We start from the raw sequence: 17,082 nt of genomic DNA on the forward strand, positions 1-17,082 counted from the left end.
GCAGGAACTGAGAGAGTCGCCCACTTGAATGCGAGGCCCATGGGGCTACACAGCGCCCATGCTGTGAAAAAAGTTCTTTCTTTTCTTTTTTTCTATTGGGGGAAAATATCTTTCTAAAAAAGCTCTTTTTAAAAAAGTATTCTCATTCCTTTTCACTGACCTAGTGAGGCGGGGAAGCGAAGCACCCAAGGGTTTTTGCTTCTGGCAATAAGTACCTATCTGAGTGCATGCAGACAGGCGTGATCTGCTCTGGGAACTGTGTCAGGTGAAAAATCTGATTAGAGAGGTGCATCTGTCAAACGATAATGAAGGTGTCCTAATGCAAGCTTAGGGAAGACAAAAACCTGTGAAAAAAGCAAAACCTTGATTTTGGCTTCAGAACAAATACAGACTGGACCCAGAAAGGCAGCATGGGAAATGTAGTTTGTTCATAGCAGCGTGATGATATAGGGAAAGGCACCTTGGAAAATGTAGTCTATAATGTAGTTTGTAATAGTGCCATGCTATAGAGAAAGGCAACTTGGGAAATGTAGTTTGTAAAAGTGAGGCAGCATAGGCAAGCAGGCCCAGAAGAAAACGCAGACAGTCTGAGACAGAAGCTTTCGTTCGTTGTAGCAGAGTAGCAAGACACCCAAGGGAATTATTGAGCAAATGCATGTTTTAATTAATTTTAAACAGCTTAAGGAGTTAAAAATGCCACTTTTTCCACAAGCCTTGTTAGCCTTACCACCTGAAAATGAGAAACAGGGGATGCCTGTTAGGAGGCAAGTAGGATGCTAATGACGCTTCTCAAGTCATTTTGAAACCCTTAAGAAAACAAGAGAAAGCAGTCCATACACTGGGAAATTGCTTTAAGTATAGAAAACACGTACAGACCAATTAAAAAAAAAGTAAAAAACTTAAGTTTTGCTTGAAAAGCAAGAGAGAAACATTGTCATAATTGAAATGCTCATGATAATCTTAAAAAGCAGCTTTAAAAAATTAAGAAGAGGGAATTTTACCCTTAGTCAAGCTTAGAGCCACTGATAAATTAGGCTCTGACTTCAAACTCTCAAGAAAACTTTCAGATTAATATCAAAGCTGATATAAACTCTGAACTTTAGAAATGATCTGCATACTTTGTCTTGTTAAAAGAAAATGTAGCCAGGCGGTGGTGGCGCACGCCTTTAATCCCAGCACTTGGGAGGCAGAGCCAGGCGGATCTCTGTGAGTTTGAGGCCAGCCTGGGCTACCAAGTGAGTTCCAGGAAAGGCACAAAGCTACACAGAGAAACCCTGTCTCGAAAAACCAAAAAAAAAAAAAAAAAAGAAAAAAGAAAATGTAATATTTCAGTTAAGACATCTCTTCTAGATGGTTGCTAATAGTTTCCTTTTAAATATGTTTGTAAAATAGTTCTATAGAGCTTCCTTTTGAATATAAGTTTGGTAAATAGTTAAGAAATCTCCTCTAGATATGTGCTAAAGTTTGTAAAATAGTTCTAAAGAGTTTCCTTTTGAATACAAGTTTGTAAAATGTGTAAATGTTGAATATAAGTCTGTAAAAAGAGTAAATGTTGAATGTACGTTTGAAAAACGTGTAAATATTGAATGTAAGTGTAAATTGTTTTTATTACTCCATATATGTCTAGGTAAAATTTTCAAAGGAATATGTTTTATCTTCAGATATATTTGAAAACTTTTTATGATAGCCCAAAATATAATTTTACGATCTCAGTGACTCCTGTAAAACTTAAGTGAAGGGGAGCTTTTCTGTCTTCTTCCTAGTAGTTTTCACTCTTTCTGTTTCTGTTCAGAAGGGAGTAGGCCTCCTACAATTGAGTGAGTTTGTACAGAAATTCTACTGGTGTGGTAAGAACACATGTATATATGAACTTCTTAAATAGCTAAAAGTGTTTTTATAATTAGCATGAGTTTTTGTTTACTTGAGTGGATACTTTGAAGTGATCTGAAATGACTGCTTTCTCCTGGAAATCAAAATAGTCTCTTTAAAATTTATTGAACATTTGTTAGGAGAGAGTTTTGATTTAGAAAAGGGCTTGGTGCAGCTGAGACTGCTATAATCACCTTAGACTCATTCCAAAAAGAATATTCCATCTTTATTATCCTCTACTCCTATATTGGGAGGTGTGGCAGCTATGGAGATTGCTGTGGATGTTTGCAAGCTCTTAGTAGGGACCTGGGCAAAAGCTGAGTTAAGCTCTGTACCCTCTCCTGCCAGAGGCTGGTAGTCAAAGTTGGGCAACTTTCATCTTGATAGCCTCCAACCTAAGCGAGAGTATGCTTGATGGAAAGTATATCTCCATGATGGGTAAAGAAGATTATTCAAGAAGAATGACCTAAGACAGGCACAGTCTATCTGAGTGGCCTGGGGGGGGGGGCTCTTTATTATATCTAGAAGGTGGAATTATGGAGGCCTACGAAGGTTTCCTAGTAAGATCTGAGCTCTAATGCAGGGCTGCATTAGAGGACTGCTTGACCATGTACATAGTTACTAGGTGACTGGAAGGGTCTACATTTGGCTGAGCTAGGGGAAGGTCTTTGCTTCACCCCTTGGCATCCCTATAAATAGCCCTTTAGAAGAGACAGAAGGGGTCAGTGGATAAGGATCCAGGCCCTCCCAAGGCTATCCTGTGTTTCTATCTGTTTCTCTCCCCTCTATCCTTCTATCTAAGTATTTCTCATTTCACTCTCCTCAAGAGTACCCTGGGATGGGGGAGTGGGAGCTGGTCTCCCACAAAGGAGGGATAGAAATGATATAAATATAGTATTTGTGTATGAAATTCTCAAAATATTTTTTAATAGTAATAAAAAAACACCTAAGGACAAATGCTTTTTTCCTCTGTTAGTTTAGGCTTGCTCATTAGTACTTTTCCCCCCTTTTTTCTTTTTGCATGCTATTTCTAGCTTCTCTTACTTTTACCTCTACTTATATATACATTTAAAAAAGATAGTCCTTACATTTTATCAGGCTATTTTTTCTGCTATAGGAGAAGTTGGCCAGTGACTTTGTAGTATCATTCAGATAGTGGAGATTCTTCTAGGGCTCTTATATTCCTTGGTATCTGGACAACTCAATCATTCCAGGAACACAATGGCTAAACCCCACCGGGACAACATGAAGAAACTGTAACCTCTGGCTTGGGTGTAGTTCTTTAAAGAAGTTTACTAACTGGTAGTGTCTTACACACCCTTACCACTTTAGTTCTCATATAATGAATAAAAATGTGATTTACTGTTAGAGTTTTAAAACTAGGAATGCATTTACTAATCACTCATTTTGTTTTCAAACAATGCACAACTAAGAGCCTTTGGGTAATGACTTAGGGTTCTACTGTTGTGAAGAGACACCAAGACCATGCATGGCAACTCTTATAAAGGAAAGCATTTAATTGGGTGGCTTACAGTTTCAGAGGTTTAATCCATTATTATCATGGTGGCATGCAGGCAGACATCCTGGAGAAGGAGTTGAGGGTAGCAAAGGAACTACATTTTGATCCCACAGGCAAAAGGAAGTGGTCTGAGATGCTGGGAGTGGCTTTAGCATATATGAGACCTCAAAACCCACCTCCACAATGACATACTTCTGCCAACAAGAACACACCTACTCCAGTAAGGCCACACCTTTCAATAGTTAGTGATTTAAGGAATATCACCTAGGGGCTAGAACATAGCTCTGTTGGTACAGTGTTTGCCTAGCATGCACAAAGCCTTGGGTTTAGTCCCCAGCACCGCATAATCCCAGAATTTGGGAAATGGAAGCAGCAAAGTCAGAAGGTCTAAGTCATTACTGGTTACCTAGTGAGCCCAGCCTGGGCTACATGATACTTGCCATAAAACAAAACAATATCTAATAGCATCCAAGGAAGGGATTTAAAGAAAAATTGGGCTTGAATTTGAGATAATTTATCAGAATGTTAAAAGTCAAGAATATTTCGTAAGTAATCTAGTCTTTTTCTCCTTAACTAGAGCTCTCAAAAAAGTGATGATTAAAATCTGTAAGAATGTAGTGATTTTGATAAATCAACCAGATATAATTTTCCATCGGATTATTTGAGACTGTAACTATATTTTTCTAATTTTATTTTGGTGTGTGTGTGTGTGTGTGTGTGTGTGTGTGTGTGTGTATGTGTGTGTGTGTGAATGGTACATTCATAGGGATGTGCAGGTACAAGTGCATGTGTGCTGTGGTGGCTAGAGGACAATACTTTTCTATGTCTTTACCTCTTCACTTTATTTCTTTAAAACAGGGTCTGTCACTGAACCCAAAGCTTTAAGCTTCCGCCAGGCTGAACAGCCAATGAGCTCTTGGGATCTGCCTGTATCCCACAATGTTTGGGTTATAAGTACATACAGCCATGCCTGGCTTTTTATGTAGGTGCTGAGATTTGAACTCAAGTCCTCATATTCGCATTCTTACCCACAGAACCACCTCTCCAGCCTGCAGATGTGTTTTTCTTGTGACACACACAGTTCTGCCCTTAAAGGAGAATCTTTAGTTACTTTTATCATCATTATTGGTTTCAAATCCTGAGTCTCTAGTTTTAGAGGTTAAAACCAAGAAAGAAACTATCAAATCAGAGGTTACTTAAAAAGTATTTTTTGCAAATTTGCTTTACTGTTTAAAGATGCAAAATTATAAATTAAAAAAAAGATGTGTATGGGGTTTTTGTCTGTATGTACCATATGCATGCCTAGTGCCTGAGGTAGCCAGAAAAGGGCTTTGGATCCCCAGGAACTGGGATACAGATTGCTATGAGTCACCATGTAGGTGCTGGGAATCAAACCAAGGTCATCTAAAGGAGCAGCCAGTGCTCTTAACAGCTGAGCTATCTCTCTAGTCCCCTCTCCCTCCACCTTTTTGGAGATAGGATCTTACTAGGTAGCCCTGGCTAGCTTAGAACTAGCTATGTAGACAAGGCTGGCTTCAAATTCACAGATCTGTTTGCCTCTGCCTGCCCAGTGCTGAGATTAAAGGAATTAATCTGGCATTATTTAAAGGTAAAAAAGACTAAGGTTTGTGGCAAAGAACTTGTGGGTATAAATGGTAATGAATCATAGAATTTTCCTTATTGAACTGTAAGATACAAGGAAAATAAACTAATATGAGAAATGCCATTTCTAAGGACCATACAATTCTTTGCTAGTCTCAGAATGACTGCTCACATACTTACTTTTTCCACATGGTAATGAATGACTGTGCTGTCACAAATCCAGTCTTCTCTCCTCCTGCTGCCCTGAACATGGGGGCTTTCCAATAGAGTGGACAGCCACAGAGCTGCAAACAAAAACATACAGAGTAAGCTAAAAGAAGGGAAGGGATGGTATGCCAAAAGAAGAGACATGGGCTTTTATCTGTCATGCCACAGTGAATAAAAGGGCTGCTGAGGTCAATGAGAGAGAGGAGAGGGAGAACAGGAGAACAAATAGAGGGCTACATGTTTACTGAAGAAAGTGGAAAGCCATTTAGCTTTTTTTCCAAATTAATTATCCCTCCCAATGATAGCTGAAGAAAACCAGCATCTCTCCCTGCCACTCTTACATAATATATTTTTCTACCTTCTAGAAAGAAATGATTAAACTTCTGGTTGTGTACACACACACACACACACACACACACACGCACGCACGCACGCACGCACGCACATATATATATATATATATATATATATATATATATATATATATATATATATTTTTTTTTTTTTCTGAGACAGGGTTTCTCTGTGTAGTTTTTGGTGTCTATCCTGGAACTCACTCTGTAGACCAGGCTGGCTTCGAACTCACGAGATCCGCCTGCCTCTGCCTCCTGAGTGCTGGAATTAAAGGTGTGCACCACCACCGCCCCCCATGTCCTTCATTTCTTGAACAGAAAATGGAGTCACTTTTATTACTAGGTCACTAGCTGTTAAAACACTTTACTATTAACTTCCTTATTTCTCCTTACATGTTGTTATGAAACTACAGGTTTATAAAACAAAAATAAGCAAACAAACAAAAAACTAAACTAGAAAAGGGACTGCAGAGATGGCACAGTGGCTAAGAAACATAATGTTCTAGCAGAGGCTCAGAGATTGACTCCCAGCACCTGTAAAAGTGGCTCACAACTTTTTACAACTCCAGCTCCAAGGTTATCTGACACCTCTGACTTCAGAGGGCACCTGCACCTAAATGCATGCTACACACACACACACACACACACACACACACACACACACACGATTTGATAGTCCCCTCTCCTAAAAATTCTAGGCTGTGCAAGAAAAGTTATCAAATCTACTAACGTGATTATAATTCAAGCAAAAGATGAAAGGTAAGAAACAAAATGCTACCATTTACTTCTATGTTAGAAGGTTATCACAAATAACTATGCATTATAAAAATCTTAGTAAGAACTTAGAATAAAACTTCAAAACCCTAAAAAGCACCACCTTTCTTCTCCTAATAAAATGTTCTGCTTTTTAATTTAAAAATATCATTAAATAGTATCCATTTACTTTTGTAAGAAAGAGTTCTTACTAAATTACCAATTTTTCCTTAGAGGGAAAGGTATTTCCAATAATCAATAACACATAAATATTAATAGAGAAAGAGTCCAAATCTTCCTATTTTTGTACACACATGAAAAGCATGTTTCCATTCTAGAATTCTGTGAAGGAGGTGTCACATCTTGTTAAAAGATAAAGATACTTTGATTGTACATCATTGTTCTGCAAAGGGAAGAGTTTCCTTTGGAGGTAGACTACATATCTATCTACCTTGGATTTAGTGGAAGTTCCTCCTGGTATGAAACTCTGCACAGGAGATTCTCATAGGAGCCTGAAGAATACCTAGTTGGACACTGTCTATCCTGGGAGATTCCAAGACTGATGCTAGTTCATGCTAGAGATGAGGATGTGGAAAGCAGGGTTCAAGCCAGGGGACGTAAAAACAGAACAGCAGAAACAAGAAAGTGCTGCCCCCAGGAACAATGAAGTTACTTCACAAGCAGAACAGAATTTAGGGTTTCTTGAGAACTAGTGTGGTGGTTCTAGTAAAGCAATGGCTACTTGAATAGTCTTCTTATTGGGAATTGCCTGAGAATGAAACTTCAGGAGAGACACACATTGAACAGTGAGTAAGGACAGTGACACATAACTGGCCAGCCTGATCAGCAGACTCAATCCTGCCAATAAATTCAGTGACATGTTGCAGATTAGAGTTTCTTATAACCAGAATTTGAGACTGCTTAAGTCCAGAGGCTGAAAGCTTCTACTGAAGTCAAGAACGAGAAATAGTACTGCTTAGCAGCCATGAGATTTTTGTCTATTACAGAAATTATGATTGCTATGGTACAAAGCTCACAATTAAGATACTTTGGGTAGGTAAACTGTTAAATCAACCCTCCCTAACCCCAGTCCCTCTTTTTACGCACAATGGATTCTAAGGAAATGCTCCTAGGTAGCCTTAGTGACAGGCTATTGGCTGGGAAAGAGAAATGAGTCATCTTTATTTTGGCTGTGGGAGAGCCACAGATACAAAGCACAGAGAGAACTGTAAGTTTTCCTAGTTAGGTTTAATTGTTAACTTGGCACAGCCTGAAGTCATGTGAGAAGAAAGCCTTGATTAAAGAATTGCTTAAGTCATGGACGGGTGGTGGTGGTGCACGCCTTTAATCCCAGCACTCAGGAGGCAGAGCCAGGTGGATCTCTGTGAGTTCAAGGACAACCTGGTCTACAGAGTGAGATCCAGGATAGTCACCAAAACTACACAGAGAAACCTGTCTCGAAAAAAACAAAAACAAACAAACAAAAGAATTGCTTAAATCATATTGGCCAGTGGGCATGTCTGTGGGGGATTATCTTGATTATTAATTGATAAAGGAGGGCCCAGCCTACTAAGAGTGGCACTATCTTTAGGCAAGTGATCTTGGATTGTATAAGAAAGTCAGATGAACACTGACCAGACAGTGAGGCAGCAAGTAGTATTCTTCATGGTTCTTACCTCTAGGTGCTTGCTTTGAATTCCTGCCCTGAAGAGTCTCAATGATGAATTAATTATGACTTGGAAGTTTAAGCCAAATAAACCCTTTCTTCCCCAAGTTGTTTTTGGTCAGAGCACTTTATTACAGCAACAGTATAAAAAAGAAGCCAAAACAGAAGTGGCTTGAAAGAGTTTGGAACTCTAGCCATTTGAGTTGATCATGAATTTTTCAATATTAGAAGAGGTCAAGAATCAGGAGAGTCACCAACTTCAGGAGATGCATGCTTATCACCTTTTATAGGGCAACTTCTATCACTAAACAACTTTCATCTCTTTGGGTTAAGATCTTTTCTTTCAAACCTACTACTATTATTCTGCTAAAGAAACATACCAATAAAATGATTCCTAATGACATAATGTTATACCCATAGATCAGTGCATCATTCAATCCTCATCAGAGAAGCTTCTTGCAGTAGATGAGAATTAATACTAGTGGACAATGTGCAGAATGAGAGACTTTGGAGCCCTCAGTTCTAAATGGGCTATCTTCATCAAAGTCCTCCTTTCAAGGCTCAGGGATTGCTGTGGGATGGTCTGTATGTCAAATGTATTGCTGATTAGTCAATAAATAAAACACTGATTGGCCATTGGCTAGGCAGGAAGTGTAGGCGGGACAAGGAGGAGAATAAAGCTGGGAAGTGGAAGGCTGAGTCAGAGAGACACTGCCAGCCGCCATGATGACAAACAGCATGTGAAGATGCCGGTAAGCCACAAGCCATGTGGCAAGGTATAGATTTATAGAAATAGATTAATTTAAGCTGTAAGAACAGTTAGCAAGAAGCCTGCCACAGCCATACAGTTTGTAACCAATATAAGTCTCTGTGTTTACTTGGTTGGGTCTGAAGGCTGTGGGACTGGCAGGTGAGAGAGATTTGTCCTGACTGTGAGCCAGGCAGGAAAACTCTAGCTACAAGGGATCTATACAGAGGAGGGAGCAGAAAGATTTTAAGAGCTAGAGGTAATGAATGACTTTGAGGGAACAGGGTCTTTAGACACAGCAGGACTGATGCACATATGAACTCACAGAGACTGTGGCAGCATACACAAGACCCGCACATGTTCAAGTCAGATGTGGTCCCAGCACTGAGAGGGGGAAGTAGACACAGGGTCCCACCCCTAACTAAGAAACTATCTGCCATTGATACCTGCTGGCAAAGGGAAAACCAGTTCTCTCCTATGTCATTGGGTATGTCCACCACACTCCACAGCAAGCTCTATACCCAGGAGTAGCTGGCCAACACAAAATGAACTCCTCTGTTTTTGTGGTGAGTTTTTTGTTTCCTTTTAGCATTTTTTTTTTTGTCTTATTGGTCTTTTGGTTGGTTGTTTTGATTTTCGTTGTGTATGTGTAGGTATTTATTTGAGAGAGAGAGCAAGCACACACATAAAGTTGGGGGTGGGATCTGGGAGGAGTTGGAGGAGGGAAAAACAGTATTAAAATATATTGCATGAAAAAGAATTTTAAACAAACAAACAAAAAAACAAAAACCACAGACTAGAAAAAAAAATTTACTGGCTGAAAATGAGGCAGAAAGACACGAAACAGTCCTGTCTGTAAGTGAAGGGAGAAAAAAATACCTTTTCTCCTAAGACTGCTGTTAAAGTGCAGGTATGTCAGTTCACAAGGAATAGTATAAGTCACCAAGACATTATTAATATAGGGACACATTATGATTCAGAGGCAAAACCCCAAAGGTAAATTTAACAATGAAAATGCCTTGAAATACATTTGAAAAGGTTATCATCCTTTTCTCATAGTACCTGAGTACTCAAGCGTTAGGTGGCATAAGGGTATCAGGCCCTAGAAGTCAACTGTCAAAGGAAAAAAATGGGAAATGGAATGATGGCAGGGCTGTGGATCTATACTATGACTATTTTAAAGAAACACATGGTTGGCTGCATTTGTTGAAAGTAAATGAATTAAGGTAAAGGGAGCCAAGAGATCAGTAAGGACCTGGAAAGTCACAAAAATATGAGAGAACCTACCAGAGTTTTGAGTAACACAGGAGAGAATTAGCCAGTGTGAAGACTCATTTGTTTCAGGAAGAAAATAAGTGACAAATGATATAGGAAATACATTTAGGAAACAGCTTTAGAAGAAGCAAGAGTAATAATACGGTAATTAAAGTCATGTGAGTAAAGAAAACTTGACTAACACCTATAATTTAATCTAAGAACGGCTCAACAACAAAAAGAATCTAAAACAAGGTTGTTCTGATACCCACAGGAGATTATTTAATATCTGTCATGTTCTTTCAATATTTTAAAAGTGGTTTCAAGGCTATTATTTCAATGGGTGTTCACATGATTCGCCATGCAGAAGAGAGCAGGTATTTTTATTTTTATCCTACTTTGTAGGAGAGAGATGTAAGTACAGAGGTGCTCCTTATAAGTCACAGACACAATCAGTCCAGATGGTGATATACCGCTCCCCACCCCCAAGAAAGGAGCTGGAGAGCTTTGCATGATCCAGATGAGAGTTTTCTTCTTTTCTTCAATTTTACACTAGAGACCCTGTCTCTGACAAATGCTTTTCTTCCTGTCGCTCAGTTTCCATGTCTATACTATGCTGTTAGGTTTAATTTCTATTCATTTTTTTTCCCATCATCACTTGAAGGTATGTGAAAAAAATTATAAAGTACACACTAAAAATTTAATGAGATATTAGTGGACATTAAGTTCTCTGTGGCTGTGTGAGGGTCTAGGATGAACAGGCTAAACTATACCAACAGATGCTGATTTCACAAACATGGTTTTCTATGCACTTAAAAAACTGACTCCTGTCTTTATAGCTACACTTAAGCACCACCAAGAGTGGGTTACAAATACAAACTGGTTTTCCAAATGTTTTTATAAACTGCAAGAATCCATAAACATTTGTTTACTGCTCCTACAATCTCCTCCCTCCATGTTCGTTAAGGGCAGCCTCTCTTCTCCCTCTCCTACATTAACCTGCTGCAGGACAATGGGCAGGAAGTGCTAGAGACACAGTTGACTGCCTCATGGCAAAAGAAGACACTAAGTAAAGAGTGTTGAAAATGAAGATAATATTTAGTTAAGTGCTAAGAAACTGGAGCCAAGTAAAAGCTAGGTTACATAAATTAGGTAGCTGGAAGATACAAATTTTTCAAATAAGTGGTTTTAAGAATAAAGAGGCAGGGCTGGAGAGTTGGCTCTGTGGCTAAACGAACAAACTGCTCTTTCAGAGGATTTGTTTGGTTCCCAGCATCCACATTTGGTGGCTTACAACCACCTGTAACTCCAGCTCTAGTGGATCTGATGCCCTCCTTTTTCTGGCCTCTGTGGGCATTCACATGTGTGTGTGTGCGCGTGCGCGCACAGACACACACACACACATGCACACACACACACACACACACACCAAACAAATAAAATAAATATTAAGGAATAAAGAGGCAAAGTTTAATAAAATTAGCTGATAAATCCAATCCCGCTTGGCCTATAGCTGTCCCAATGAACAAATAAAATAAGCAAAACAAATTAACATAATCATAACTTTCATTTTTGAGACAAAGTTTTGCTTTGTAGCTTACATTGGATTTGAACTCAAGATTGTCTCACTCAAACTTTCTGAATGATGGGATCACAGGCATGTGCTATCATGTCTGACTCAAAATAATTTTTGAAGTAAAAATATATACACACCCTCATTTTATATGCAACTGTAGTTTTAACTCTTTAACAGAAGGAACAGTATATCTTGCTATCTAAGCTGACAGTTAATGTCTAAGAGCAATTAACAAAAAGATTTGGCTTCTAAAGATGGAATTTTGGGCTATCATCAAATTAATCTAGTTATATATATGTAAAATGGCTACTGTGCCATACGATTATTAGCTTAAACAGTAAATAGTTAACTAGATATTTAGGAAAAGAAAATACTCTTGTTTTTAAAACTTCTTCAGTGTTGGCTTCAACACAGGCAACTTTCCATGATACCACATATGGACTGATCTTCACTTTGTCTAACTGGTAAAGTCCTTCCTTTGGCTCCCACTACCAAAGGCTCCTTCCCTGCCTTCACTACACTCTGTCTACATGTCTTTTGAATAATATGGGCTCAGAAGGCATTCTACTTTCCTCTCATTGCATCTGTGGAGGACCAGCAGGACAGTTAGCTATGGAGCAGGACATTGCTACTAAATAAAGTACAAGGGTACGAGGGCCAGATCAGTAGGCTGTGAGGAATATGGCGAGCAGGCTCCTCAGTCAAGGGGTTGGGAATATTCCAAAGAACAGTTATTCCAGAAATCTTTGTTCAAGACAGGATAAGCTGCAGGCCTGTGGTTGAGGTACTCATTGCTGGGATAGGCTTCTGTATTACTTACTTTTCTATTGCTGTGATATAAAACATCATGACCAGGGCAACTCACAGAAGGCTTATGGTTCCAGAGGAGTAAGAGTCCATGATGGTAGAGTGGAGGCATGGTGGCTAAGGGAGGAAGTGGAGAATGTATATCTCGAACCTCAAGCAGGAAGCAGAGAGAGTAAACTAGAAATGATGCAAGGGTTGATACTCTTGAGGCTCACCTCCATTGACATACTTCCTCCAACAAGACCACACCTCTAAACCTTCCAAACAGCTTCATCAATTGGAGACTAAGACTATGGGGAACATCTCATGTAAACCACCATAGTTCTCTAGACAAAGATATAACCCAACCCTGTAACAGAGACAATTTCTCCTTATCTGCCCATTTGAAGACTAACTCTTTTTTTTATTTTTTAAAGATTTATTTATTATGTATACAGTGTTCCTCCTGCAGGTCAGAAGATGGCACCAGATCTTTTTATAGATGGCTGTGAGTCACCATGTGGTTGCTGGGAATTGAACTCAGGACCTCTGGAAGAGCAGCCAGTGCTCTTAACCTCTAAGCCATCTCTCCAGCTCTAAAAACTAACTCTTTTATAAATTATTCCTACTTAAGAAATAACCATTTGGCACTTATGCAATGAATGGCTGATAAAAAAATCTGAGTGGTTCTAATAATTTAATTATGAAGACGTGTGTGTGTGTGTGTGTGTGTGTGTGTGTGTGTGTGTGTTACAAATTAGCCCTGTTTAAACACTTTTTTGACTGTTAACTGAGCTAATGCAGATGACCCTCCTATCCCAAACCTAGCCCTACTTTGCACTTTGACTTTCTAATCTATAGCCAGTGTAGATCATGGTGCTTTCCTGGAATGACCATAAAAAATGCTCTTAGCTTTAATCAGGTAGACATTTTCTAACTGCTTCTAACCTGTCTAGTGGTAGCTGCTGAAACCTGTCTCAGGCCCTGGTCATCTTTTTGTATTTTTCTGGTTAGCATCTTTAATGCTTCAAAACCCTTTCTCTATAGATACTTCCCCTGGTCTCTAGTTTTGGTTTAACAAATTACTTCCAAATGCAGATTTCACTCATTCTTGCTAAATTTTGTATTTTATATTTAGATCTGTAGCTTTAGCCTATTCAGGGAATTTACCATCTTCAGTCTATCATCTAACCCAATAGCTATCTCTCAGGGAATTGGGTAAGGAAACCCAAGAGAACTTCTAATTTAGATGGCTATTTATTCAGTTTGCTTATTTGGTGTATGTTCATCGAGATAATGTAAATAGAAACAGCACCACACTAGAAGTTAGAGGAATTGTTTCCTCACATGAACTCATTCTAGGACTTCTATTAAGTTCTTGTGGGACTACTTTCCTCATAGGTAAAACAGTGCAGAAAGGCAAGCTCTTATTTCTGGAATAGAGATTTGTGTTAGAAACATCTTATCAAGTAAGTTCGGACATGGGGAGAGGGTGAAGAAAGAAGAAGAAAAATTACTTTTCACTTTTTAAAAATCTCCCTACTTGTGGATCCATTTAACAGCAACACAAATGCTCAGCAGGATCAGTTAGGGAAGAGGGCAGGACATGATTAGAAAGTACACTTTTGCAAAGGATGAGAGGGAAGTCTTTAAAGTAGATGTTGGATAAGCTGGTAGGAGTGGAAATCCATCACAGAGGAGAGGTAGGGCAGCATACTACATCTACACCTGTGAGCAGGTAAGAGAGCCAGGCTCATGCAGCAAACAGGTATCAGGCAGTCTAGAAAGTCTAGAAAGTATCTCTGGGGCCTGACTCTGGAGGCACTGAAATACAAAGAGGACAAGTTAGGGCTTTATCTCAAAGAATACTAGTTTTCAAATTTTAAGATTATTCCTTCACATGGAAGTATAAATGGGGGTCTCAGGAATTCCTTGACATCCCATCTGCTTCTGTGTGTCTCTCAGGCCACTCTAACCTTAAGCCTCTTAAAGTACAGCCTGGGAAAAGTGCTAAATTCCAAGGCTAGTCTAGTCTAGTCTACAAAATGAGTTCAAGGTCAGCCAGGGTTAAAAAAAAAAAAAAGTTCTATGAAGTAGGACCACTGTTAGATGTATTAGGATCAAATAATTTTTCATCATAAGAAAACCAAAAGCAAAACCTGTGCTTAAAGTCAGAGCAAAGAGGCAGTGAAGAGGGATAATGCTGGCACTGCTAGCGAAAGGAGATTATTAATTCAGTAGTTATATTACCTTTGCAATTTTCCCCATTTCATAAATATCTGCTTTCTGATCTTCAATATCCATGAAAGCGCTTTCAACTCTGCTTAGGATCTGTTCGTGGTTACTGCAAGTGTCTGGGAGTCCTTCAGGGAAGTAGAACTGTGGAATGTTTATGGACAACGGTGTAGTCACAACATCATTCACATGAGGAGTAGGGGAGACAGGCTGGGGACTACTTGGAAGGACAGCTGCAGATGGAAGTGGTTTTTCAGGTTTCTTTTCTGGTTTATTTTGAATCTGGAAGAAAAATGTGATTATAAGATACAAAAATTCTAAATAGTATATATTTTTCAAGAGTCCTCATCAGCAATAAGAAATTGTGTATAAATACTAGAATGTGCAAATAGAGACAGTAGAGACCAAGAGCTCACTTTAGAGTATTCTAGAGGGCAATAAGCATGTTTCTAGGGGATGTTTTCCATATTAAAAATTAACATATTGTTTGCCAATACTTGTTCCCATAGATTTATGTTTTAAAAATCCCACACTAAATTTTTTCATCTATCAGTTGGCAAGTATTTCAAGATAATCAAAGAGCAATATCAGCTAGAACAATATCAGCTGATCAAGATCTTAAAGTGTATTGTTTTTGTTGTTAGAACTAATAAAATAAAATTCCGATTTATTGTTGAAGATGTTTCACACATATATCAAACAGGCTAACAGTAACTTCATAGAAAAAAAACTTTTTATCTTTGGCATTTTAAAACCATTTCATACAAACCAACTACTTATAGTACAGCTAGGTACATACACACAAAAAGTTACTGGAATGCTTAGAATAAGACTTTTTGTTGGTTTTGTTTGTTTTTGTTTTTTGAGACAGGGTTTCACTGTATCACCTTGGCTGTCCTGGAACTCACTCTGTAGACCAGGCTGGCCTGGAACTCAGAGATCTCCCTGCCTCTGCCTCCCAAGGACTGGGATCAAAGGTGTGAGCCACGAATTTTTCCTTTTGAAGTATTTTTAGGAAAAAAAAAAGCCTTGGAAGTTTTCGTTCTTTTTTGCCCCTCCCCTGTGGTAAATTCATGTTGTGGTTTTGGGGGGGGGGTGGAGAGTACATGTCATCTGTGAGTGGCACTACCCAATAGGCAGGAGAGCCCGCTCCTCTACTAGAAGGTGACTACATTTAGACTCTGATAGATAGCCTTAAGTTTAGCTTTTCCTTTTTGCCGTCCTCATCTCCATCCTCTGTCTCGCCATCACCTTCTTCCTTTTCCTCCTACCCACCTTCTTCCTCTTCTTCATCTACCTTGTCAGCCTCCAGCTCCCCATTTTCCTCACTAGCATTCCCATTGGCAGGTGCATCTCTTCCGTTCTCTGCTTCCTCCACAACTTCCCTCATCTCCTTCAAGTCTTTGGTTGTGGACTCAGCTGGTGTCCACACCCACATCTAACACAGTGGGGCACATTGGTGATCCGATGTAGCAGGAGAGGCTCTGGCAAGAAAGGTGTGGCAGTGGCCAGCTGAGTCTGGCAGGCAGAGAAGATGGCTGCAGTGAGCGCGGAGCAAGCCCAGGAACAATGTAAAGATGGCTTTTTGGAACAGCCAATGGAGGTTAAGGTATATTCTTAGTCTGTTGGAACTTTCCTAGTTAGGTTCTTTTTTGAAAACTGACCTTGGTCTTTGTGTGAATTTCTACCCCTCCTCCAAACGGAAGAAATGACAATTTCTTTAAAAATATATATCTAATGTCTGCATTGGTGGTATAGTGGTGACCATAACTGCCTTCCAAAATATATACAATTAGGGATAGGGATGTAGCCCAGTGGGAAGAGCTCTTGACTATCTACCATGCACGAGGCACTGGGTTCAAGACCCAGTACTGAAGAAAACCAGGTGTAGTGGTACAAACTTGTCATTCCAGCACTTGGAAGTAGTAGGATCAGCAGCTAAAGGCCATCCTCTGCTATGGAGGCCAGCCTGGGCTTCAAGAGACTCTTTCTTTAAAAAGAAAATATACATATTGAAATGTATTTGGGATATGGGATATTTTAAATTTCTTTTCTAGTTTGACTTTGCCCAGGTAGAATTACTAACAGTATTTGACAAGCATTTCAGAAGACTTCTGGCTGGCTGGTTTGCCACTTCCCTGGTATAGCAGGCTGTCTTCCCTAACATATAAACTTAACTTGCTTTGGTATCCTCTAATAGGCAAAAGCCAAGGTCGCTAATTTCATCATAACCAAACAGTCTCTACAGTTAATTAAATGTTAACTTATAGTTTATATCTTTCCTTTTCCCAAAAAGTACTTGTTGTAGTATGCTTCACGGAACATTAGAAGGGACAGTGAAAAGAGGCATGGTGCGCTTGATATTACTTAGGATTGAGGAAAAGGTCAAGGGAGGTGTACCATCATTCACATAAGAGTTTCTTTTACTTCTTTTAAATGTTTTTGAGATAGAGTTTTAATGTAGACTAGGCTGGCCTTGAACTCTCACTACATAGTCAAGGTTGACCTTGATCT

The 17,082-nt window shown here is 39.2% G+C and overlaps 1 protein-coding gene across 1 annotated transcript in view; it reads right to left on the reverse strand.

Moving 5' to 3' along the window:
* Ppp2r3a (protein phosphatase 2 regulatory subunit B''alpha) overlaps positions 1–17,082 on the reverse strand; it is a 141,689-nt gene that overhangs the window by 64,589 nt on the left and 60,018 nt on the right. Inside the window, exons 3-4 of the mRNA XM_059268459.1 lie at positions 14,584–14,850; positions 5,171–5,274 (exon numbers count right to left, since the gene is read on the reverse strand). Coding sequence (XP_059124442.1) covers positions 5,171–5,274; positions 14,584–14,850 — 371 coding nt within the window. The remainder of the gene's footprint in view (positions 1–5,170; positions 5,275–14,583; positions 14,851–17,082) is intronic.

This window comes from Peromyscus eremicus, chromosome 7 (assembly GCF_949786415.1).
Source record: "Peromyscus eremicus chromosome 7, PerEre_H2_v1, whole genome shotgun sequence".
In the NCBI taxonomy this organism is placed as follows: Eukaryota; Metazoa; Chordata; class Mammalia; order Rodentia; family Cricetidae; genus Peromyscus; species Peromyscus eremicus.